The sequence below is a fragment of the Sarcophilus harrisii genome, chromosome 1 (genome assembly GCF_902635505.1).
Source record: "Sarcophilus harrisii chromosome 1, mSarHar1.11, whole genome shotgun sequence".
NCBI lineage: Eukaryota > Metazoa > Chordata > Mammalia > Dasyuromorphia > Dasyuridae > Sarcophilus > Sarcophilus harrisii.
In genome coordinates, this window is record NC_045426.1 from 633,901,103 (window position 1) to 633,928,930 (window position 27,828).

The following is a 27,828-nucleotide window of genomic DNA, read 5'->3' on the forward strand; positions in this document are numbered from 1 at the left end:
AACTCCACTTGTCTCAATTTACCCAACTACAAAATGGGAATAATAACAGTATCTACTTCCCAGGTTTGTTGTAAAGCTCAAAAGAGGTAATAAATGTTTAGCACAAAACTAAGTACATACACAGTAAGTACCATAAAAATGTAAGCTATCTCCATCATATCATCATTATGCTTGGAAACCTCATATATCCTGAACACAGAAGGTTATTAAGGTCAGGCTCCACAAAAATATAATATAGCCTTTTTACTTTTGAAGGTGACAACTCCATGCCTTCCTAGCTCTTTATTCCCTGCCAGCAGGAGCATAAAATACAAAGTTTGTCACATTAAAGAGGTTCAAAGTTATAGAGAATCACTGCCACCACTTTGTTTCCTCCTTTGTCTTTAAAAGGCATCATGTTTCAAAAAAAGGGAAAATAGATCTGGAATCAGAGATTCTGGGTTCAAATCCTAGCTCTGGCATTTTTTGCCAGTGGAATCACAGACAAGTTGCTGAACGCCTCAGTGCTCTCTATCGTTAAATGAAGGAGTTTGAACAGATGATCTCAAAAATCCTTTCCTTCTTTAAATCTAGGATCCCTGTCAGTGAAGGCAGTCAGCAAAGATTTATACTAATTTAGAAATTATTCTGTTGCATGTTTAAAATTTGTGTGATGTTATAACAGTTTTAATAAAGAAATTCACTTTAATAAAATCAGAGTTTTAAAAATCACTTGTGAAGGATATTTTATCAAGAATTGGGGGTTGGGGAAGACTAGTTGTTTTTTTTTCTTCCTGTTTTATTTTAAAGGAAGCCATTTTGTTTTTAAAGGAAACCATTGCTACATAAAGTTTGGAAATGACTATCTTAGAGACAATTGTGAACCCTGAAGTTTCCTGAGCAATGTAATGACATAATTAAATCTCTGCTTTGGACTTTCAACTTTAAAGCTATGTAATAGTGTAAATAAGAAATGATGATGGTTTTGAAGTAGCAATGACAGGTATGGAAGAAAATGGATTTAAGAGAAATTGGAAAGTGATGAATAGAAAATAGCTCTCAGGCTGCAGATTTTGGTAACCATAATGGTGCTACCCCAATAGAAATGAGGGAAGTTAAGTTGTTTCAGGATAAAGATGAGTTCCATTAAAAAAAATAACCATAGAAAAAAAAGGTCTAGATAACACAGAAATATAACTATAGGTAACGTATCTGAAAATTTGGTAGATGAACTCTTCATGGAATTATGTTTTTCAGTATCTTTTATTACACAAACAGGATTTGTGATTTCATCATAACTCTATATCATTCAAAATTCTATGAAGATGACATGGCATAAGGAGTTGCTCAAATAGGAAAGAAATGAAGTTTACACAGAAAACTAAGTATCCTAGAGATCTGAATTCAAGTCTTTCTGACTATATAGTTCTAGACATTACACATTCACTAAGTTGCATTTATTCCCAACTTCTGAGATCATTCCCAAAACTCTTAGTCCCCTCTACCAGAACAGCGGCCAATCTCTAGCGTAAATGAACAGGAAAATAAATAAATGAGTAAAACTGAATTCATGCCTCTCTAACTGAAGTATCAATAATTTATCCAACAACAGTGGTTAAGTATTCATAGAGTACAACAGCATTATACAATAATTTCTTCCTCTTTGTTAATAGAGAACAATCCCTCCACACGATATAAAGGAAATAAAAAAGGGTAATTTCTAAGGTCTTAAAAACATTTTGTCACAACTTTGCCATTCCTTTAAACTTTTCCTCTTCATAATGCAATAGACCAGAAAACTGCTAACATTTTCTGCCAGAGATGAACATTAAAATATTATTTTAGACAAGCGAAAGTTCTTGCCAAATATCTATCACAAAACTAGAATTCATTATAGGCTTGGATGCTAACTTTTATTCCTACTTGAAAAGTAAAAAATACTTAAATGTTTACTGTTTATAAATCCAAGTAGTTTCCTTTAATTGTCCATATTTACAACTTCTATACTAAAAAAAAAATTTTAATACCTGAAATTTAAAATATTCTCAAGAATCACTCCCCATTTTCTTTCTTTCTTTCTTTTTTTGTTCTCACTGCTCACCTCTGCATCTTGTAATCAAGGTTATTTTCAGGTCATAGCTTAAATCTGAGCTCATTCAAAAGGCTTTTCCTCAAGGGTATGATTGTTTATAAGCCTCTCATACAATAAGTTTGTATGACTGTACATACAAATATGCCTCTTTTACAAAATAAATATCTCACACATCATAAATCAATATATTTATATAATCTGGTAAGGCATACATACTTGTATCTTTTGTATTAACTTATGTGTCACCATGTTTTTATCCTTCCTATAGAATGTAAGTTGGAGAGTAGTAGTCATTATTCTTAAGTATTTGCATCCCAAACTAGTACATTGCCTTGAACATAATTATTAACTGTATCCTTTTCTAATTAACCAACCAACTGACTAAATTATGATGACAAAGAATTCTGGATCAAGAGTGTTACTCTATTGTGGCTACCTGAGTAACTTTGGCAAAGCAAGACCCTGGGCCTCAGTTTCTTCATTTATAAAATTCCTGAGTCACAGTACAATTTCCACAATGTTTCCTTCAGTCTAAGAGCCTACAAACACAAATATAAGTAATATTGAAGTGTTCTTCACTACATTTGAACACAATATAGCAAAATAATCAATAAAAGTGAACTTTTCATCACAGGTTCTACTTAGCAATATTTTTTTTAAAATGCATTATAATTTTTAAATAATAAATCTTATAATACAAATGTGAGGTTATAAGTAACAAATTAAAAATTAAATAGTACTTTAAAACTGAGAAATAAAGTAAAATGCCATTAAAAAAAAAAAAAAAAAAACTAAACCAGGCTTTCAATTGCTGTCTTGCTTTTAGACAGTGTTCTCATCTTAGTATTGATGCTTTTTTTCCCCTTTGAAAAAGACACCTTTCTTCTACATAAAGAGCTCATTTTTTAAAAGGATTGGATCCTATCCTCTTTGGCTTGTGAGGAACTGCTGACCAACATTTAACAGCAGAGCACTAAGTAGTAGAATGTGAGCTTCATCTTGATAGTAACTGAAATGCTCTTGTTTATTTGAACAGAAAGCCAGTAATCTGCATAAGACCTAAATACTTCAATTCTCGGAATCTAACTAATGTTAATTTTCCAAAAGTTGGCTCTCAAAAAGCAGAATTTAGTACTCTGGACAATTTTAAAAATGTACGGATAGTAAGATTTTATTTATCTATCACCAATCCCCCCAGAAAGGAGAGGAAAAATTGTCCACAAGTGAAGTTTCCAGTATCTAAAGCTTTCTTTAAAACCTTTCAATAAAATGTATATACTTTACTGCCTGTGGTGAACAGAGAAATTTAATCTTTTCTTGACCACCCAGAAACATTATATATATGATTGTGCTATAATATGCTATAATATACTTCAAAGAGTAAGAAGAAAAAATTAGAAGATATATATGTAAATATGGTAATTTTTGCTATTTTTAGAATTAAATTACCTTTTCTCTGTCTTGTTTCTTCCCTTTACCACTCTTTCCTAGTCTATTTTGTTGCATCATCATCCATATCACATCCCAAATTGTGAGTGTACTACAATACACTGTCCCTGTCCCTTTTCTTTTCTCTCTCATTAACCTCAACAATTTCCACAAGTTCAATTATTATATCAAAATGGATGAATTCTAAATATATATGGCCAATTCTCATTTCTCTTAAGATCGTCTTATATAACCAAGTGCCTATTGGACATTTTGAAATGGATATATCCCAAATCTCAAAATCCATATAACCAAAATATAATTCATTAATACTTTCTATTCACCTCTCAGATTTCTTCCTTCCATCCCTCCCCTATTTCCAAGCCTCCCTTTTTCTGTCAAGGATACCATTATTCTAAAATTCACCCAGACATGAAATCCTGGAATCATGCTTGATTTCTCAGTTTCCATCACTTTATATCACTAATTAGTCATCAAGTTTTGCCAGTTTTACATGTACATCTCTTCCATTAGTCTTTTCTCCATTCATACCACTCAATATTAATCCCTATCTCACAGAATTCTTGTAAGGATCAAAAAAGGAACTTATACAAAGCTCTTAATATCTGTCACATAGTAAAATACAAATACTTATCCTTTCCCTTCCCATAACTATCTGAGTTCAAGTCCTCATCACCTCTTGCCTAAACCATTCTAACTATTTCCTAACTGGCGTTCTTGCCTCAAGTCTTTCCCAACTCTAATCTAAGTTCCAAGTTATATCAAATCAATAATAATTTATTAAGGACCTACTATATGTCAGGTACTAAGATAAATGCTAGAGATATAAAGAAAAGGGATGGTAAAAGAAATAAACAATTCTTTCAGCCAAGGAGCTCTCAGTTAAAGTAAAGGGATGACATGGAAACAACTATACAAATAAAACATAGTTAAGACAGGTTGGAGATAATCTCTGAAGAAAAGCAATAATTTTAAAATGACTGAGAAAAGATTCTTTAAGGAGGTGGACGGAAGGCAAGGAAGCCAGAGGGTGGTGGTAAAGAGAAAGAGAATTCCAGGCCTGAATTGGTCAGGAAGGGGGACCAAGCAAAGAAAATACAGAATGAGAAGATAGGTAATATAAGGAGAAGAAAAGAAGGCAATGTCACTGGATTTTACAATATGTAGAGATAAGTTTTAAGAAGACTAGAAAGGCAGGAAGTAACAAGGTTTTGAAGGATTTTAAAAAAGCCAAGCAGAGGATTTTATATGTGATCCTGAAAGAAACAGGAACCACTGACACTTACTAAACAGGATTAAGTTTTAGCAATATCAATTTTACAGTTAAGTTATGGGCAATGGTTTAGAGTGGGCAGTGACTTTAGCAAGAAAGACCAATCGGAAGGCTCCTAAAATATCCAGCTGTGAGTGATGAGGGCATGTATCAGGAAGATAGCAGTATCAGAGGAGAGTTGGGGTCATTTACTAGGGATATTACAAACTTAAAGTAGACAGAATATAGCAACAGTTTGGATAACGGCAATAAGAAGAGTGAACTTCAATAAGTGGAAATATCTTAATTTCTTCAACAGTTATAGGAAGTTAGGAAAAGAAGAAGAGGTTTGGAGGCAAAAATAATGAATTCATTCTTGGACATATAACATTTAAGCTGTCTATGAAACATCCAGTTTCAGATGTCCAAAGAGCAGTTGTGAACTAAAGGTCATAAGAAAGGTAAATAAATATATTTGAAAATCATCTTTGTAGAGATGATTCTATACCCACATTCAGATGACAAAGGAATTTTCCTACAGCACAAGTTTGACTATGGCACTTTTTTTCTTAATAAACTCCAATTTTTAAACTCCCTTATTTTCAGAAGCAAACATGAATTTTTGTTTGGCAACCAGAGTCTATGCAACCTGATTTGCACCTATTTTTACAACCTTAACACTCCCCTTTCACATATTTTTTACAGTCTTTTCCCTATTCCCCTTTTAAAAATTTTCATCTCATGTCTCCATATCTTGGTATAGATTGTTTCTATATCTGGAATGTACTCCTTTACTTCTACCTCTTACATGCCTTTTCTGACTCAGTTGAACTATAATGGTTTCTCCCATCTCCCCATAAATCACTCAATATTTACTTTATATACATTAACTTTATATTTATCTCATGTATCTGTATATGTATATTCTTCTGACTGTAAGACCCACATAAATATGAAATACCACTCCATTCTATTTGTCTGTGCTATATTTTACTTGGTGTAATGAGGTAAAGCAAACTGCTACTATAGTAATAAGGGAATTAGGGAGCTCTGTTGCAGATATATGAAAAAGATTAACTGAACAGAATAACTGAAAAAGAAGCGTCAGTAATGAGGCATCTTTAAAAAAGAGACAGAAGTCAAGGTAGCAAGTTCTGGTTCAAATATACATTTTAAAACATGAAGTCAATATCACATCAAAATGGAAAGTTTAATCTTACTTCCACTCCTCTGGTGGGTGAGCTAGTTCATATTTTTCTCTCACATTGGAAACACCCATATCCAGATGTAGCCAGTGAACTTCCTCTGAACGAAGATGACTGAGTCGAAATCCATAACAGGCCACATGCTTTACTTTGTGACTGTCCACAATCTTCTGAATGATGCCCTGAAATGTGTCCCCCACAAAAAGAAAGTATACTTATTACAAACACTTATTACAAGTTCTGCATTCATAATAAAGTCAGGCATTAGAAATTCTATCATCAAATTAAAGATACACTTACATTTTATTAGGAAACTTTCTTTCCTTTCTTGAAATGTTTGGAAAAACAAAAGCCATCAAGCTCCTTAGTTCATGCTGTCAAATTATTTCAAATGTAAACTTAACATAAATGATATGTAAATGCATATACTGTGGATAAATGAATATTGGTCCTGCATCTGCATTTTTAGTCATTAGTAAACAAAACCTACTGTCAGCATTGTCAAAGGGTTTGGATGATGTTGATGTTTTTTAAAATGCAAAATATCTTGTTAAAATAATGCTAATACTTTATAAGCTAGTAAACTTAGAATTAACAAGTTAAAAAATTCATTATATTTATAAGTCATTTGCTACTTAAAGCTCCCTTCTTTACTCAAGTATTTTCCAACTATATACTATATTCATCACTAGGGTAGAAGTTGTAGGATAGGATAAATAAAATATGATCTCTGTCTTTAAAATACTTAAAATCTGCTTGAGAAGACAAGACTTTCACAAATGAAAAAAAATAACAACATAAGCAGGATGTAGTATGCACCACAGGGAGAGTAAATACAGAATATAGAGGGGAAAAAATCTCACTAAGCTAGAGAGCAGAGGAGGTTTTCCAAAAACAAGAGAGTCTTAAGAAGGCTTCAGAAACTACCTAAGTTTGATTGAGTTGGGTATGTTATTCTAATTTATTTACTTCTCAAAGAGGGTATTTTCAAGGACCTCCTTATTTCTCCAATCCCAAGAGATGTATCAGTCTTCTGAACTGAGAAAAATAATTTGTTATGGGAACAGAAATGATACTTTTAAAGTGAGTGTATGTATTACCCTTTACTCCACTGTGAAAAGGATCTTTCTAAAGCACAGATCTTAACGTGTTACACCTACTCAATAAATTCTACTGGCTACTATTACTTCCAGGATCAGTCATCAATTCTTTCCTACTCTGTATAGCCTATATACAGAATGAAGATTCATTAAACCTTTGCTTAAAGATGTCTAGTGAGAGAGAAGCTACTTACATCTCTTCCTATGTTGGGTCACTAATTGTTAGGAAGATTTTCTTAATGAAGGCTCCTGCCTATTCTACAAATTTCTTCCCTCTACAGCCCAGACAAGACAAGGCTATTTTCAGATGCTAAAAAAGTGTCAAAAAAAAAAATTTTACAAGCTCTCTAACTCAGGGATTCTGCAGTGAGGTATCTATCCCCAGGAAGTCAATGACCTCTTCTCTTCCTCCCAACCTCTCACAGAGAAAAAAGGAGAGAAAGAACATGAAAAAAAAATTCAAACAGAATGCTAAGAAATTACGACTAAAAAGGGATAAACAATACTTTCCATTATTTCTCAGCAGAAGTAGAAGATTAAGGTATAGCAGAATACTACCTGTAATGTCAAACTTTTTCTATACGTTGGTCAATTTTGGCACACTAACTTATCTTTCAGTTATTAATTTATTTTTAGAATAAAATATTGCTCTCTGATAGGAAGAATCAAAAGAGATAAATTTGGAAATGTAAAAGTTATAAAAAATTTCAATAAAAATTATTTTAAAAAACTACTTTGGCTGATTGAATAAACAAAAAAAGCTTGCTTTTACTTTTGCTTTTTTAAACTTGATTTGTTTTTTGCTTCACAAACTCTGAAGTAACAGTAATCCAGTAGAGGAAACTACTCATGCTTTCCCCTTACACAAGTATATCCAAAACATTGTAGACCTATTATATGTCATAAGAATTTAATTTTCTCCTTGAAATTTGTTTCCACTTTGACTTAAAAAAAAAGGGGGAAAATAAGCACACTCAATGAAGCAACTAGACATCTCTTCACTTCCCATCTCCCATTCCCCTTCCCATTCCCTTTGGGCTTTATTTTGCATACTACATTCTCCCATTACACAGTAAACTCCAAGAGGGCAGGGAACCAATTTTCTTTTTTGTATCGGTATCAATAGTGCTTAGTACAATGTCAGATACATAACTGGTTCTTAATGAATATTTATTAACTAACTACAAAGTTTCAAATTAGTTCAATAAGATGATCAGATTCTGAAAATAAATCAGAGAATAATAAAGGGTAAAAACAAACATTCAAAGATCCAAGAAGTGTCAAAAACTAGAATTCAGGCAGATAGTTAAAAATGGAAAGTGTGTTATCTCCCTCAAGTAGAATGATTCAAACTTTTCAAAATAGGTCTAGAAGAATATCTATCATCCAATAGACAACCTACTATTGAGAAAGTTCACAGCTTATTTCAATTAATCCAATAGGAATGTGGTAGAAAGTAGAATACACTAATGGTTATCAAATTAAAAGACAATATGTCAATAAACATTTATTAAGCAGCTGTGTGCCATGCAGAAGAAACACACAATCTAATGAGGAAGACAGTACACAAATAAATATTTCTAAATAAGCAATATAGAGGGAAAATGAAAAATAATGAATAGAGAGAATTAAGAAGTGTTGGAATAGGTTTCCAATAGAAGGTAGCATCTTAGTTGGGACTCAATGGAAGCCAGAAACAGAGATTAAGAGGGAGATGATTCCATAGCTAGGGGAGAGCCAGAGAAAATGTCTAGAACTCAGACATGAAATATCTTGTCCACGAAATAACAAAGAAGCTACTGCCCCTGGATCCCAAGAATATATGGTAGAGAGTAAAGAATAAGAAGTCTGGAAAAGTATATGGGACCTATGTTGTAAAGGTTCCAAATGCCAAACAGAGGATTTTGCATTTGATGCTATGGCTAATAAGAAGCCATTGGGGTTTATTGAGTAAGGGTGTGACATTTATTTTATTATTTGCACTTTAGGAAAATCACATGAATGGAGGATGCCTTGGAAAGGTGAGTGATTCAAAGCTGGCAAACTCACCAATAGGCTATTTCAGTAGTCCAAGCATGAGGTGATAAAGTGGTGGCTTTATCAGAATCAAGGGTTTAAATAAGAAATGTTGCAAAGATGAAATACACAGGTCTTTGGCAATGGATTAGATATGGAAGACAGTGAAGAATCCAGGATGACACATTTCAAGGCTAGAAGAATGGTAGAATGGTAGTACCCTTAATACTAATAGCTAAGTTCCGGTGGGAGGAGAAGTTTAAGGAGAAAGATAATTTTGGATGTGTTGAATTTGGAAATGTGAGATTGAAGGTTAGTAGAAATAACTGGGATAGGTAGATTTAAGAATCAACAGCAGAAAAATGATTATTAAATCCACAGGAGCTGATGACAGATGAAGTAGCACAGAAAGAGAAGAAGACTCAGGACAAAGTTCTGGAAAATACTCGTGATTATTAAAATATGTGATCTGGAATAAACTTAGAGCAGTTGATCTGATGAGCAGAGGAAGCAGCAGGGGAGTACATAATTAAAACCTAGAAAAAAGAGAGTGATTAACAATGACAGAAGCTGCAGAGAAAGAAAGGAAAGACCACTGAATCTGGCAATAAAAGAGATGACTTGGTAAACAGAGGAACAGTTTTGTTTGAAAAATCAGAGAGGAAAGTGGATTATAAAAGGTTAAGAATAAAGCGAGAGAAGAGAAATTAGAGACATCTTTTATAGATGGATTACTTAAAGAATATGGTTACAAAGGGCAGAAGATATAGTTAGTGGTGATAGAAGGACCAAGTGAGGGTTTTTTGAGGATACAGGAGACAAGGGCATATTTGCAGATGGTGATAAAGGAGTCAGTAGACAGTGCAAGATTAAAAATAAATGAGAGGTTGCAGATGACAGAAGGGGCAGGCTGGAAAAAGTGAGGACTGATTGTGCAGGGAAAGGAGTAGGCCGTGGTAGTAAATAAGGCCACTTCTTTTCGTGTGATGAGGTGGAGATGATAGTGACAGAAAACTTCTGAATCATGTGGGAAGAGGAAAAGGTGAGAAAAGAACTTGAGGCAAATATGCTCAGCTTTTTTCCTATAAAATATGATGCCATGTTTTCAGGTTAGAAAATGGGAGTATGGGGAAGTCATAGGAAGTTTCAGGAGTGTGGAAGAGCTGCTCCAGGGAATGTGACAGTGAGTTGATAAGGAAGGTATAGAAAGATGGCCAACCAGCAGTGAGGACCCAGCTTTAGGTTACTTAACATAAATTTATAGACTCTTTTCACCTTCATTCAGCAGTATGTAGATGGAGTGGAACGGAATGTTGGTGCCAAGGTAGCAGATGATGAAAGTCACCCAAGGGTAAGGCATGGTAGGATTCCATTGTGATAAGGGAGCGAGATTCAAGAGAAGTAATAATGGAAAGATGAAATGGTTCACCAAAGGGTCAAGTTGGGGAAGCGGAGTGACAAGTGAAGAGGAGACAATAGAGGCAAGAACAAGAGCAAGACATGGTAAGGAAAAGGTGGAAAACCAATAGATTATGGTCATATAAAGGTATTTCAGAATTCTTGAGCATGAAGATGTGCATTAGTCAGGGATGGCAGATCACAGGTATGATTCTCCTTGGGGTGATGAAAGTGGGATAGAGTAGTTGATTATGATTAAATGAGTAAATTAAGGAACTGAGTCCTTTGGGAATTTGAAGGAGCATCAATAAGTATGTTGAAATCCCCTAATAGAAAAGTAGAAGTTGGTTAGGAGAGAAAAACTGTGAGCTACATATTGAATTCCAAGAGGAAATAACATAGGCTCCATTCAAAATAATTACCAAATAAATAAAATACCTCAAACTACTATAGCATATCAAGATCTCTATGACATAATAATACTTATTAAAACAAAAATTTTGGATTTATATAAAGAATATAGGGAATATAGCATTCCCATATCTTTTAAATGTGTCATGAACTTGAAAAACTCTTTTAAAAAACATCCCTCGCACCTCTATACAAACAAATGTATAAGTGAATGAAGTATAATTAATGACCAAAATTAGGTCAAAAAAGCTAAAAAGATACCTCCCTCCCTTTTTTTCTGAAATATGGGACTAAAGGAGGTTTGTATGATTTATATTTCAAGACTAAGATCATACATTTGTTAATTTTGTAGAATTGCTTTTTAATTTCTTATTCATTCTTTCTTACAAAAGGGAATAACTTTTGTGGAGGAAAAATGTGTGGGGATACATGCAAAAATATAAATGATATAAAGACAAAAGAAAAAGAAAACAATTCTCAAAGAGAAAATGAATAAATTCAGCTTTTTACTATTCAATGACATAAATGTTTCACTAATCCAAGGAAGAGAATTTTGAACCTATAATTAAGAAGAAAGTTCCCATTTATATATACACACACACACACACACACACACACACACACACAATCACTTTCTGTAATAACAAAGAATTTGAAACAAAGTAGAGATCCATTAATCAGAGAACAGTTAAACAAATTGTGGCAGGGATAAATGTAATGGAATATTACAGTACACTAAGAAATTATGTATATGATGAATTCAGAGAAGCATGAAAGGATCTGATACAGTAAATTAAGTAGAACCAAGAAAACAATATACATAATAACTACAATATAAATGTTAAGAATAAAGACAATAACATAAATGGAAAGAACAAAGACCCTACCTCACCCCAAATCAAAAATGAATTTAACAAAATTACAAAGATCAAGTAGGAGATAAATGAAGAGACATAAGAAGACATTTTCAACCCATCCCTTTGTGAAAGTGGAAGTCTGACAAGTGTTAACACTGTATTTGTTTTTAGACTTTTTAAAATGTATCATTTAGTTGTGCTTATATTTTTCCTTTTAGAAAACACAACGTGCTATATGAAACTGCTCTCTGGGAGAGGAGAGGGGAAGAACGATACTGGAGATAACTATGATGATATAAGAAAAAAAAACCCATCAATAAAATTTATTTTTTTTTGAAGTGGATTTTTTTTATTATACCTTTTAATTTACAAGATATATGCATGAGTAATTTTTCAGCACTGACAGTTGCAAAACCTTTTATTCCAATTTTTGCCCTCTTTCCCCCTCCTGCTCCCCCAGATGGCAGGTAGACCAATACATGCTAAATATGTTAAAGTATATGTTAAATACAATATATATATCCATATATATTAAATACAATATATATCCATACAGTTATTTTGCTGCACAAGAATCGGACTTTGAAATAATGTACAATTAACATGTGAAGGAAATAAAAAATGTAAGCGGACAAAAATAGAGGGATTGGGAATGCTATGTAGTGGTTCACACTCATTTCCCAGAGTTCTTTTGCTGGGTGTAGCTGGTTCTATTCATTACTGAACAAATGGAACTGATTTGGTTCATCTCATTGTTGAAGAAGGCCATGTCCATCAGAATTGATCATCATATAGTATTGTTGTTGAAGTATATAATGATTTCCTGATCCTGCTCATTTCACTCAGCATCTGTTCATGTAAGTCTCTCCAGGACTTTCTGAAATCATCCTGCTGGTCATTTCTTACAGAACAATAATATTCCATAACATAGAATACCACAATTTATTCAGCCATTCTCCAATTGACGGGCATCTATTCAGTTTTCAGTTTCTGGCTACTACAAAGAAGGCTGCCACAAACAAACATTCTTGCACATATAGGCTCCTTTCCCTTCTTTAAAATCTCTTTGGGATATAAGCTCAGTAATATCACCGCTGGATCAAAGAGTATGTACAGTTTGATAACTTTTTGAGCATCGTTTCAAATCACTCTCCAGAATGGTTGGATGTATTCACAATTCCACCAACAATGTATCAGTGTCCCAGTTTTCCAACATTCAGCATCATCTTTTCTTGTCATCCTAGCCAATCTGACAGGTATGTAGTGGTATCTCAGAGTTGTCTTAATTTGAATTTCTCTGATTAATTATGTATGACTTGGAGCATCTTTTCACATGGCTAGAAATATTTTCAATTTCTTTGTCTGAAAATTGTTCATATCCTTTGACCATTTATGAATTGGAGAATAGCTTGATTTCTTATAAATAAGAGTCAATTCTCTATATATTTTGGAAATGAGGCCTTTATCAGAACCTTTGACTGTAAAAATGTTTTTCCAGTTTATTGCTTCCCTTCTAATCTTGTCTGCATTAATTTTGTTTGTACAAAAGCTTTTCAATTTTATATAATCAAAATTTTCTATTTTGTGATAAAAATCTCTAGTTGTTCTTTGGTCACAAATTCCTTCCTCCTCCACAGGTCTGAGAGGTAAACTATCCTATGTTCTTCTAATTTATTTATAATTTCATTCTTTATATCTAGATCATGACCTTATCTTAGTGTACAGTGTTAAGTTGTGGGTCAATGCCTAGTTTCTGCACACTAATTTCCAATTTTCCCAGCAGTTTTTGTCAAACAGTGCATTTTTATCCCAAAAGTTGGAGTCTTTGGATTTGTCAAACACTGGATTATTGAAGTTATTGACTATCTTGTCCTTTGAACCTAACCTATTCCACTGATCAACTCGTTTATTTCTTAGCCAATACCAAATGGTTTTGGTAACTGCTGCTTTAATAATATAATTTTAGATCTGGTACAGCAAGGTATAAATCAAAAATCATTTGATTTGTTTTTTCATTAGTTCCCTTGAAAGTCTTGACCTTCTGTTCTTACAGATGAATTTTGTTGTTATTTTTTCTAGGTCATTAAAATAGTTTTTTGGGAGTCTGATTGGTATAGCACTAAATCGATTAGTTTAGGTAGTACTGTCATCTTTATTATATTTGCTCCCCCTATCCAAGAGCACTTAATATTTTTCCAATTGGTTAGATCTGACTTTATTTGTGTAGAAAGCATTTTCTAGTTTTGCTCATATAATTCCTGACTTTCCCTTGGCAGATAGGTTCCCAAATATTTTATATTATAGGCAATTATTTTAAATGGAATTTCTCTTTGTAACTCTAACTGTTAGATTTTGTTAGTGGTATATAAGAATGCTGATGACTTATGTGGGTTTATTTTTTATCCTGTAACTTTGCTAAAGGGGTGGATTATTTCTAATAACTTTTTAGTAGAATCTCTGGGGTTCTCTAAGTATACCATCATATCATTAGCAAAGAGTGATAATTTGGTTTCCTCATTACCTATTTTAATTCCTTTAATCTCTTTCTCAACTCTAATTGCAAAAGCTAGTATTTCTAATACAATATTGAATAGTAATGGTGATAGTGGGCAACCTAGTTTCACTCCTGATTTTATTGGGAATGGTGCCAGTTTATCCCCATTACATATGATACTTACTGATGGTTTTAAATAAATGTTACTGATTATTTTAAGGAAAAGTCCACTTATTCCTATACTCTCGAGTGTTTTTAATAGGAATGGATGTTAGATTTTATCAAATGCTTTTTCTATGGTTTTTGTTAATTTGGTTATTGATAAAGTCAATTATGCTAATAGTTTTCCTAATATTGAACCAGCCCTGCATTCCTGGTATAAATCTTACTTGGTCATGGTGTATTATCCTGGGGATGATTTTCCGTAGTCTTTTTGCTAATATTTTATTTAAGGTTTTAGCATCAATATTCATTAGGGAGATTGGTCTATATTTTTCTTTCTCTGTTTTCAACCTAACTGGTTTAGGTATCAGTACCATGTCTGTGTTATAAAAGGAATTTGGTAGGACTCCTTCATTCCCTATTTTTTCAAATAGTTTATATAATATTGGAGTTAATTGTTCTTTAAATGTTTGGTAGAATTCATATGTAAATCCATCTGGTCCTGGGGATTTTTTCTTAGGGAGTTGATTAATAGCTTGTTCTATTTGTTTTTCTAAAATGGGACTATTTAAGCAATTTACTTCCTCCTCTGTTAATCTGGGAAACCTATATTTTTGAAAGTAGTCATCCATTTCACTTAGGTTATCAAATTTATTGGCATAAAGTTGGGCAAAGTAACTCATTATTGCTCCAATTTCCTCTTCATTGGTGGAAAGTTCTCTCTTTTCATTTTTAAGACTAACAATTTAATTTTCCTCTTTCCTCTTTCCTTTTTCTAATCAGATTTACCAAAGGTTTATCTATTTTATTGTTTTTTTTTTCAAAAAACCAACTCTTAGTTTTATTTAATTCAATAGTTTTTTCTAACTTTCAATTGTATTAATTTCTCCTTTTAATTTTAGAATTTCAAGTTTAATATTTGATTGGTGGGTTTTAATTTGGTCTTTTTCTAGCTTTTTAAGTTGCAAGCCAATTCATTGATCTTCTCTTTCTCTATTTTATTCAAGTAAGCTTCTAAAGATATAAAATTCCTCCTTATTACTGCTTTGGCTGCATTTCACAAATTTTGGTATGATGTTTCATTGTTATCATTTTCTTGGGTGAAATTATTAATTGTGTCTATGATTTGCTCTTTTACCCAATCATTCTTTAGGCTGAGATTATTTAGTTTCCATTTACTTTTTGGTCTATTTACCCCTAGCTTTTTCTTAAATGTAGTTTTTATTGCATCATGATCTGAAAAGAATGCATTTACTATTTCTGCCTTTCTGCATTTAATTTTGAGGTCTTTGTGTCCTACTATATGGTCAATTTTTGTATAGGTTCCATGAACTGCTGAGAAGAAAGTGTACTCCTTTGTCTCCATTTAGTTTTCTCCAAAGATCTATCATAACTAACTTTTCTAATATTCTATTTACTTCTTTAACTTCTTTCTTATTTATTTTGTGGTTTGATTTGTCTAATTTTGAGAGTGCAAGGTTGAGATCTCCCACTATTATAGTTTTGCTATCTATTACTTCTTGCAACTCTCAACTTTTCCTTTAGGAAATTAGATGCTATGCCACTGGGTGCATATATATTTAGTATTGATATTGCTTCATTATTTATGCTACCCTTTAGCAAGATATAGTTTCATTCCTTATCTCTTTTAATTAGATCAATTTTTGCTTTTGCTTGATTTGAGATAAGGATGGCCACCCCGGCTTTTCTGACTTCACTTGAAGCATAATAGATTCTGAATCCAGTCTTTAACCTTTGCTCTTTATGTGTCTCCCTGCTTTAAATGTGTTTCCTGTAAACAACATATTGTAGAGTTCTGGCTTTTGATCCAATCTGCTATTCGCCTCTGCTTTATTGGAGAGTTCATCCCATTCACATTTATGGTTAAAATTATTAATTCTGTATTTCCTGCCATCTTCTTATCCCCAGATTATGCTTTCCTTATTCTTTCTCCGCTTATGCCCTTCCCCAGTATTAAACTTATGGGCACCACTTGTCTCATACAGCTCTCCCTTAGAATCCCTCCCACTCTCTTTGAATCCCTTCCCCTTTCTTATACCTTTCCCTTATTACTCTTTTCCTTTTCCCTTTTCCTCTCCCACTTTTTAATGAGGTGAGAGAAATTTCTTTGTAAATCAAATATGTCAATTATTTCTCTTTGAGCCAAATCTGATGAGAGTAAGATTCACACAATATTCCTTCCCCTCTCTAAATTCTCTCAGATATGATAGGTTTCCTTTGCCTCTTTGTGGTATATAGTTTCCCTTTTTTTAATCTCCCCCTTTCCCTTTTTCTGATACTATCTCCTTTCCATTTCTACTTCCCATTTTTAATATTATATCAGTAAAATCAAATTATACATGCACTCTTTATGAATGTCCATAATAGAAATACTCTCAATACTCTCAAGAGTTCTTTTTACCTTTTTCTGCTTCTCTTGAGTCCTATAGTTAGAGGTCAAATTTTTTGTTTAGCTCTGGTTTTTTCATTAGAAACAAATGGAATTCACCTGTTTCATTAAATGTCTATCTTCTTCCCTGGACGAAAATGCTCAGCTTAGCTGGGTAGTTTATTCTTGGCTGCATTCCAAGTTCTTTTGCCTTTTGGAATATCAGATTCCAGGCGCTTCAATCCTTTAATGTGGAAGTAGCTAGATCCTGAGTGATCCTTATTGTGGCTCCTCGGTATTTTAATTGTTTTTTTTTCTGGCTGCTTGTAATATTTTTTTTCTTAGTCTGATAGTTCTGAAATTTAGCCATAATATTCCTTAGAGTTTTTATTTTAAGGTCTCTTTCAGAAGGTTTTTGATGAATTCTTTCAATGTCTATTTTACCTTCTGATTCTATTACATCTGGGCAGTTGTCTTTGATGATTTCCTGTAAAATAGTGTCTAGGCTCTTTTTTTCCTTATGATTTTCAGGAAATCCAATAATCCTCAGCTTATTTCTTCTAGATCTAGTTTCCAGGTCTGTTGTTGTTCCAATTAGATATTTGACATGTTTTCCATTTTTTTGGTTTTGCTTGACTGATTCTTGATGTCTCAACGAATCATTCATTTCTGTTTGTTCAGTTCTGATTTTTAATGAGTTATTTTCTTCATTAGCTTTTTTTTTTTTTTTTAACTTCTTTTTGTAAATGTCCAATTGAGTTTTTAAATGAGTTGTTTTTCTTGATGGAACTTTTTTCCATTTGACTAATTTTTTTAAACTGAGTTATTTTCTTTTTCCAATTCACAAATCCTATTTTCCTGGGAGTTCTTTATCTTTTCCAATTCACAAATTTTGTTTCCCTGGGAGTTCTTTACCTTTTCCAATTCACATTTCAGGAAGTTGTTTTCTTTTTCCACTTTATCAGATTTTTCTTTAAGTGAGTTATATGCTTTTTCCATGCTCCTTTTCAGAGCTTCTCTTTCCTTTCTCCATTTTTCTTCTAGCTCTCTTTTAAGATTTTTTTTTATAATTTCTTCTAGGAGAGCCTTGTATGATGGGAGTCAGGTTACATCTCCCTTTGGGGTTTTATCTGGAGACTGTCTGCTATTAGTCTCCTCGGGGTTGAAAACCTGCTCTCTTTCTGTATAAAAGCCATTGTGGGTTAGCATTGGCTTGGCCTTTTTTTTTTTTTTTAAAAAGCCCTTGGGCTTCTGTCTTCAGGGCAAGGGGGTTACCTCAGGGCAAGAGGAAGCTCCTCTGCAGAGCAGGAATAGATATATGGACAGTAGCTGTCCTGCAAATAGGCTGCTAAGAGCTGCAGAAGTGCTCTGTCCCCGCACTGAAAGTGTCTCTGCCCTGGGAAGCAAGGCCACTGCTGCGGGAAATTCTATCGCCCCGGGCAGATCCCCCTGATGATCAGAAGTGGGACTGCCCTGGGCAAAAGCCCCATGCTGCAGAATGCAGCTGCACAGCTGTGCTGTGGTCTGTGCTGAGTCACTTCCAGTGCTGGGTGGTTGTAGCCAGATCCTGTTAGACTCAGGCATTTTTTGGAGTACATTCTACCTTCTCTGCTGATCTATTGCTTTGTAACCAAAGCAGAGCAGCCAACCTGTGGTAGAGTCCGCCTTCAAAAAAATCTCTACCCACAAAGATCACCCCCACCCATCTGCTCAGTGTGCTAGTCTTTGTATTCTACCTCCCTGCCTACACTGGCCTCCTGCTGCCCATCACGACAAACCTTTTCTGGCGATCTTTCAAGCACTATTTCTGAGGCTGAATTTGGTAATTAATACTGAGGGTAGAAGAGGAGCTTAGAATGAAACATGTATCCTCTCCGCCATCTTGACTCTGGCCCCAATAAAACTTATTAATGAAAAAAAAAAAGAATTCCTTTCTTTGGCTACTAGGATCAAGATGATATGGGCACTTTCTGATGAGATTTCCTTACTTTCCATTTTACTACCTAGTTCCTCTTTGTGACAAAATTCAGCATAAAGTGATAGTTCCCTTTATTACTTTCTTTTCCATTTAAATGAAACCATCACATATCCTGCATTGGAAAAGACTTTACCAACCATTAGGTACAGACTACATCTGCCAAAGAAACTTTCTACATTATTGATAAGTGATCACATAACACACTTGAAAACATCTAGAGAGAGAAAATCCATCTCGTCATGCTAATTCATTCCATTTTTGGTCAGCTCTAATTATTCTAACAAGTGGTGCACTATATAGAATGCTGGGTCCAGAGTCAGGAAGCCTTGAGTGCAAATCCCACCTCAAAACCTGTATTAGTTATCTTATTGCATGGTAGTTGTTATTATGATTCCTATTAAACAGATGAGAAAAATGAGGCTGAGAATGTGAAGTGAGATGCTCAAGACCACACAGCTAGCCTGAGGGGGGCTTTGCACTCAGGCTTTCTTGACTACAAGTCCAGCATTCTATGCACTGCATTATAGGACTCAACATAGTATTTCTAAAAGTGATATGATTACTGCAAAATTCAGTTGGAAATACTTTATTAAATAGGTAAAACTACGAATATGTATGTTATTATCATCATTCCTTAACATATTCAATTGGTATAGTACTTATAATATTCAAGTATAGTACTTATAATATTCAACACTTAGAAAATAGGGAATTCCGCTATTAATTCCCAGGCATTCTTTGCCACACCTCTCTTCTCCAAGATCTGCCCAATGTCTTTCTTTACTCTAATGAAAAGAATCTATAAATGCAATATAAATTCTCTTTAAAAAATGAGTCCAATTTAATGCCTGAAAAGATAACTGAGTATTGCCAAAGCTTTCAAGGAAGCTGTAAGTCTAACAAAGGAATCTTTAAAAATCATTTATACCACCAACTTGTTCACTTCTATACCAATTATTATTGCAAAATAATAAATTTTGAATTGAAGAAGAGATGAAAACAATGTAAGCTATAACAAATTCTAAGTTTCTTATATAGGACTAAGTATACATTTTAGGTTTCCTATGGAAGAATTATTCATTGACATATATAACAGAAGAAAGTAAAAAGAATAAATGAGTTTTGATGATATCTGACAGGCCTTTCATCAAATCTCAAGATAACTCATCTAAAAAGATTATATATGCTCTGATTAAACAAGTTAATTTCTGATACCAAAACCATATCCCTCAGTAGTCAAATCTCTTTCTAGGATTAGTAAGAACTCCCCAAACATGTATTAGATAAAACAGAAATAACACAGGAAAGACTTGGAATTAGAAGGCTTCAAATTACAACTATGACAAGTACTATAAAAATCTCTTTAAGTCTATGCCTCAGTCTCTTTGCCTGAAAAATGAGAATAAGAATTCACTATGTACCTCATGGGATTTATATTGAACAAAAGATCATGGGCTTAGCACCAAAAAGGTATTTAGGAACATGCAGTCCAAACCATATATTTGACAGCTGAGGAAGTAGAGAACAAAAGAGGTCAAATGACTCGACAACAATTTTACAAGGAACAGACCTTGAATTAAAGTCCAAGTCTTTTACAGAAAAATCCAATCCTCTTTCCATTGCACCAAACACCACTACAAAGACTCGTTTGGTTCAAACCATCAAGGATCATCTAAATTGTGTATGAGGTGATCAGGTGAACTTTGAGAGGAATCTGCTCATTGTAATATACTGTTAATTACAAAATGAAATAAAATGGGATAATGAGGGCCATGTGGGCTATGGATGTACTTCTTCAATACCCACCTTTATTACTTAGAAGGATTTGTGATTTCATCAATAGGAACATAGTCTCTATGCAGTGAAGATCACAACTAATTGACACTTCTTTAGACTGTAATTCTTACTTGCATTCTCCTCTAAATTCTGCATAATCAACCCTTGAAGTTAAAGCTCTTTCAGTGAGATTTTACATTTTCACTGATCAAGGGTAATATATTCTACTTTCAGAGTATCATATGGCACATGATGACAGCTATTGATTCAATGGAGAGAGCACTGGGCTAGAAATCAGGAAGATTCCTTGCCTTGAATTCAAATCCAGCCTCAGATACTTAACTAGCTATGGGACTCTGGGTGAATCAGTAAACATCTGTCTGCTTCAGTTTCCTCATCTATAAAATGGTGATAATAAGATCATCACAAAGGTATAGTGAAGATGAAAAGAGTTAAAATTTCTTGAAAAAAAGTGCTTAACACTGTGAGAAATTGTTATTTTTTTTCCAGTATTTAAAAGATAATCATTATGTCAGGACCAAAGTTGTTTTTTCCCCCCCTTTTTCCAATTTCTCATCCAGAAATCAAGTTACTGGTATGGGAAATCTTTCTAAAAGATTTAACAGCCAGGATGGCTGAGATCTAATCAAAGAAAGAGAAATTCTAAGTTTGGGCTAATGGGTGCAGCATTCCTTGCTCATTGTATTTGCTCAGGTCGGGGAAAGTGGGGATCTTCCCTTTTGTCAAACAAATGGTATGGAGATTGATAAGTCTCTTTGACCAAGATTTGGATGATCTAAATCATGGATTCCTAAGATCCTCACTGTAAGTTACCCCAGCATCTCATTCATATTCTCATTGTTAACTAATCATAGTTGACTGCCATCCTCAGGAACATTTACTTTTCGAAGGACATGTAAACTGATCCTACCACTATGAAGCATCTTTGGTCTAAGAGAGAGATGGAAAAATGACTTATCTTTTCCATTAATAAACATGCTGGTCTTATTAACAAAATGATTAAATTACCCAGAAACTATATCTCTCAAACCTTTTTAAACATTACAGCACAATATCTGGCATATGGTAAGCACTATAAAAATGCCTAATCCCCTCCCCTTCCTTTCTCAGATGAATAAACATCACCAATAAGTAAAGGTTTCCCCCATTTCTACAGCTATAATTATCATTCAACACAGAACTGAAAGCAATGATTCATCTGGAACTTGGGTATAGTTTTCTTTCCAAAAAAATCTCAAGCCTCTTTTATTTTCAGCAGTCACTCTATTCAATTTATGGTGACAAGCAAGATTTTTCCCCCCTCATTTATCAACACAGTCATTTGATAACAGAGGCAATCACAATGCAAAATGATATATTTTGTTTTCTTGAATGTTCCTCCCACTCCCAAAAGGTAAAAATCTTTCCTTTCCTTTAAGTTAAACATAAATGTGCAGATCCAATAATGTTGGATTTTAGATTTTATGCAATGGTTGTTCTTGTTTCTTTTTTTATAAACAGAATTAATGAGCTAGAACTCTAATAGGGAGGTAAATATGTAATATTAAAAGAAAGTCTATAACAGTAAGCCAACAAGTATTTATTCTATGCCTATTATGTACCATGAACTGTGCTAAGTATTGTGGATACAAAGGCAAAAGATACTTCCTGCTCTCAAGGTACTCACAATCTAATGAAAGAGTTAAGTAAACAACTCTTTAAAAACAAGTCATATACAAGATAAATCTGATATAATTAACAAAGGAAAGAAACTTGCATTAAGGGGGATCAAGAAAAGCTTTACTGCAGATGGGATTATATCTGTAACTTAAATGAAGGTAGAAGACAGATGAAGACAGAGAGAGTTCTGGGGATAGAAACACCTAATAAAATGCTCAGAATCTTTAGCCTTAAACAAGACATTATGTGTAAGAAAGAGCCAGAATGTCAGTGTCACTGGATTACAGAGTATTTGGAATATAAAAAGACTGGAAAGGTAGAAAAGAGCTAGGATATCAAACGCTTTAAAACCAAAAAGAAAATTTTATACTTAATAGTAGAGGTAACAGAAAGTCCTGGGAGTCTACTGACATGGTCAGATATTCACTAGAGAAAGACCACCAACAGCTAAGTAGAGGCTGACCTGGAATGGTGTATTACTTGAGGTTGGGAGATCAACTAGCAAACTATTGCAATGGTCCAGGTTTGAGATAATAAGGGCCTGCACCAGGATAGTTACACAGTAGAGTAAGGAAGTGGGGCACAAATGAGAAATGCTGCAAAGGTAAAAACAACAGGAACTATTGATTGGATATGAGAGTGAGGATTCAGGGATGATACACAGGTTGTGAGCCTAGTGAGTGATAGGACTGTAATAGCCTCCATAGTAAAAAGGAAGAAATGAAAGGAAGGAATGGGGAGAAAGAAATCAGTTTAATTTTGGACATGTTGAGTTTAAGATGTCTATATAAATATTCAGCTTGAGATATCAAAACTTTTCTGATTTAACTGAAAACAAAAGAAATTAAAATAATTTTGTCTTTCCTATGATAAATACATTCATATCGCATGAAATCATGAATGAAGAATTGTGAAATTAATATTTACCCACAAGTTGGGTAAAATTACTACTGAAAACAAAAACTTAATATAGATATTATTTTACTAATACCTTCTTTGTGTTAAAGTTTTTATTAAAATTGATGACTGTTCCTATTCTATTCATGTTTTGCATAACATTAAAATATTTTTTAAAACTTTAAAAACCACTAAGCTTTTAGTAGTGCTAATAAAATACAAATACACACACACGGTAAAGAAGTGTTTAGCACATAAATAAATTATAAAATTATCTCGTAACAGAAAAACTATGACCTACAACAGGTCATAATCTGTTTCAAGGATATACTCTATGAGTTACCTAAAAAGATGAGACTGAAAAGGAATAGAGGATAAAAAGGACCTGACAATCTAGCAGCAAAGTAATGAGCAAAAAGGAGGCTGATAAAGACCTAAAAACAAGATGATCAGACAACATTCTTTCCCCCACAAATTTAACATACAGTGTTAGGATAATTTTATGGTCTTTCTTCTATCTTCAGAAGATCAATATTGTATATAAGTACAGTAATGTAAGATCTTTTTTTTATTACAAGTGAGGCTGCCTGGGATAAAAATCTAGCCTTGAAATTATAAAGATCATGATTCAAGCAGAGCCTCTGATACACACTGACTGACCTTGGTCAAGGCATTCAATGTTTTAAGCTAGTGGTGTCAAACTCCAATAGAAAGGGGATCTGTGGGGTCTGCATAAGAACTTAAAAAAAAAAATCATACATTAACATTATATATGCTCTATGACTTTTTTATTTAGTTCATTAACTACTTCCCAATTACATTCTGATCTGGTTGGGGCCTGTGTTGCAGGGATCTTGTATGTTTGCTCTAGGCAACTCTTCAAGCCATGAATTAACAGGATAGGTGCCAACTTGCATTAAAAGAGACGGGGAAAGTTCCTATTCCCTTCCCTTTTATATAATAAAAGAGGAAAAGTATGTCATTAACTCTGGGTAATATACAATTTAATGACTTAGTTTTCTTTTAAAATGCTAGAAAACTGGTAAACAATTTTTACAGAAGGGATTTCTAATAAAGGCCTCATTTCTCAAAGATATAGAGAACTTAATCAAATTTATAAGAATACAAGTTATTCCTTAATTAATAAATGGTCAAAGTATATGAACAGGCAGTTTTCAGATTAAGACATTAAAGTTCTCTCTAATCATATGAAAAAATGCTCTAATCATTTTTGATCAGAGAAATGAAAAGTAAAACAACTCTGAGGTACCACCTCACATCTATCCACAGATTGGCTAATATGGCAGAAAAAGAAAATGATAAATATTGGAGAGAATGTGGGGAAAATCAAATACTAATGCATTGTTGTTGGAGTAGTGAACTGATCTAACTATTCTGGAGTACAATTTGGAGCTATGCCCAAAGTGCAATAAAACTGTGCGCATACCCTTTGATCCAGCAATACCACTACCAAATCTGTATCCCAAAGAGATAAAAAAAGAAAAATGTACAAAAATATTTATAGCATAGTAATGGAATATTTTTTATAAGAAATGAGCAGGTAGATTTCAGAAAATCCTGGAAAGATTTACATGAACTGACACTGAGAAAAGTAAGCAGAATCAGGAAAGCATTGTACATAGTGACAGCAACATCACGTGATGACAAACTATGAATTAGCTCATTTCAGCCATACAATGATCCAACATAGTTCCAATAGACTTGAGGTGAAAAATGCTATCCACATTCAGAGGGAAACCCCCCCACCCAAAACTATGAAGTCTATGTAGATTGAAGCATATTACTTTTATTTTGTCTTTTTTTCATACTTTCTTCCTCTTTTGTTTCTTCTTTCACACATGACTAATGTGGAAATAGGTTTAACATAATTGTACATGTATAACCTATATTAGATTGCTTGGTGTATGGGGAGAGGAAGAGAAAAATTTGAAACTCAAAATATTATAAAAAACAAATGTTGAAATCTATCTTTACATGTATTTAGGGAAAAAAATCAAATAGTATTTACATTTTTAAAATGCTATACCTTAAATCTCTGCCCCACATGATCCACACTATGTTACAAAGAACTTTAATGTTTGTTTTCCATGTTTGTCAATTTAAAAAAAATTTTTTTTTTTTTTTTGCATTACATTCAATTTATCTGATGGAAAATTTTACTTACTCTGACATCAGTGGCATCTCCATGCCTGATAATACTGGCCCATGTGGTTGGCTCACTACTATTTTCAAAATAATGAAAGACTTTTAATACTCGCTCCATGGCCCCAGGAGAACGCTCCATCCCAGTACTGAGGTGTGTCTTGGTACTCGAACTTGGGGTGTGATTCAAGTTTGGGTCAAGATAAGCAGCTGCCATGGTTTTGCTAGATGCTAGGTATCTGTCATATTCTGCAGAAAGGGGAAATAAAAGAATACATAAATTCTAGGACATTATGATTACAATTCAACCACTTAATTAAAATTCATATGCAAGTACATATATAAAATCTGTTTTAATGATTTCATTTTCTATTTCTTTAAGGTATAAAAAAGTAAGAAAAGTTATCAATAGTATTGGGGAGGGTAATAGAAATCATCTTGTGTTTAATTTTTAAAAGAAATTGTTATAAGCAAATTCTTTTATCTAAATGTCCTATTGATCTTTTTAAAGGATATAGATTTCAGAATAAGAGCTTAAAATATAGGAATGACTGATTGGCCATAGATAGAATGTCTCTAACATGGGTGCTAACAGTAATTTGTCAAAATTCAAAAGTATTCAATCAAAAGGACATTAGATTCAATGTGATAGGGAAGGGAAAAGAAAACCTTTCATATTAACTCCCATCTTAGATATATACACAATTATACAAAGTATGGGTAAAAAACAAGTTAAACTAAAGATTCTCATTCCAAGAGAGGGAGAAAATGGACTTCACAAACATCATTGAGAACTAGTGGGATAAAACCATGACTAAAATATGACTGGAGATTTGGAGATTCATTTATCCAAAATGAAAAAGATACTTAGAAATAATAATAAGATGAAAGATGGGAACAGAATAGTATCAGTTTAAATCTCTTTATGATCTTGATTCAGTCTTGTAGAAATATTATTCTTTATCATGTACTCTAAGTTGCAACCAAACCTGCTGATTTGCTATTCATTTCCCATATTCATGCTTTTGACAAGACCTAATCACAACATTACCCAAAACCAAAACTAATTCCCATCTGTCTCCTTTGCTCATATTAGATGCTGTGATGCCCACTAAAAGTCTGTTATATAATCTCAAATGGACTTATTACAAGAAAGCAAACTTTTTTTTTTACTCCCTAATAAATGATCTGCTATCCCATAGTCCTCAGAGAAACTCATTCTCTAGTACTCTCATAGCTGAAGCCTCCACTGTGAAAGCTAACCCATTCTCCCCCTTTCCTCATCTATATTCATATAACACAGATATTATCTCTTACTATTCCTTCCTTCATCAGTTTCACATATGAAGAAATTGGTCCTTTTTCCTTACAAAAATCATCTCCAGCAGGTTTCCTCCATTATCATTCTTATATTTTCTCTCCAGTTTTTTCTACCTCTACTGGCTCCTTTTCAGATAAACATACCAATGTCTACTCCAACCTTAAAAAGGATTTTATTTGGTGTTATCATCTTTGATATTTACAGTCCTTTATAATTCTTTTCTTTTATGGATAAGCTTCTTAAGAAAGAAGTTTAGATACTTGAAGTGCTCCACTTCTAGTCTCATTCTCTTAAATCTCTGCACTTTGGTTTCTAACCTTACTCAACTGAAACTGATCTTTCCAAAGATGTATGAATAATATAATTGCTCACTCTAAAGACATTGTCTAATCCTCCTAATTCTTGTAACATCTGAAATTGTTAATTACTTTCTCCTCCTGAATACTCCCCTTCCTTTCTTTCTGGTTTTTTAGCGCTTTGGTTTCCTTGACATTCCTACTACCCGTCCAGCACCTTTTTATTTTGGTATCAGTTTCTCTTGCTGATCTTTCATTTGTGTCATGCCTATGAACTACAGGGATCCCCTTAAAGTTCTATCTTTTGAGTATATTTTACTCTGCTATAATAATATAATAATCATCTCATTAACTATTTTGGGATCAATCATCAATAGCAGATGATCACTAATTTTAGAAATCCAACCCTCACCTCTCTCTGAGGTATAGTCCCATATTACCAGAAGTTTTTTAGACACCCAGAAATGGAGAATAACCAAAAGCTTGCCACCTGCCAAATGGTATTTTGTCAAGAAGAAACTAAAGCTCAGAAAAGGTGAATAAATTAAACTATGTTCCCTATTTTCCACTCCAGCATATCCTCCATTCAAACTAATGAAGCAGTCTTTTTTAAGTACAAGCCTGACCACACTACTGATACCCCCAATTCAATAGACTTAAGTTGTTCCCTACCACTTCCAAAGTCAAATATAAAATCTTCTGTTTGACTCTGTCAAACCTGTTACTCTAAACCTGGTTTTTTAGAGTAAACAGGTTACTCTAAACCTGTTTTTAGATCTAAATCATGTCTGTAAAAATACCAGGATGAGACTGATGAACATGCTACATCTTTTTATAACTACAGATGAGAGTTGGGTGACAAGTGGATACCAAAGGTGGATGAGTTGTCCTGAAAAGAGCTTAGCAAGCCCTC

The 27,828-nt window shown here is 33.5% G+C and overlaps 1 protein-coding gene across 17 annotated transcripts in view; it reads right to left on the minus strand.

The window, feature by feature from the left end:
- Window positions 1–27,828, minus strand: part of PTK2 (protein tyrosine kinase 2) — a 368,410-nt gene that overhangs the window by 218,865 nt on the left and 121,717 nt on the right. For 16 of the 17 annotated variants that reach the window (XM_031947265.1, XM_031947245.1, XM_012541848.3 and 13 more), the window contains 2 exons: window positions 25,321–25,547; window positions 5,993–6,159 (listed from right to left, as the gene is read on the minus strand). In XM_031947265.1, coding sequence (XP_031803125.1) covers window positions 5,993–6,159; window positions 25,321–25,547 — 394 coding nt within the window. Of the gene's footprint in view, window positions 1–5,992; window positions 6,160–25,320; window positions 25,548–27,828 lie in introns of those variants that run through there. The other variant, XM_031947257.1, reaches the window with a different exon arrangement.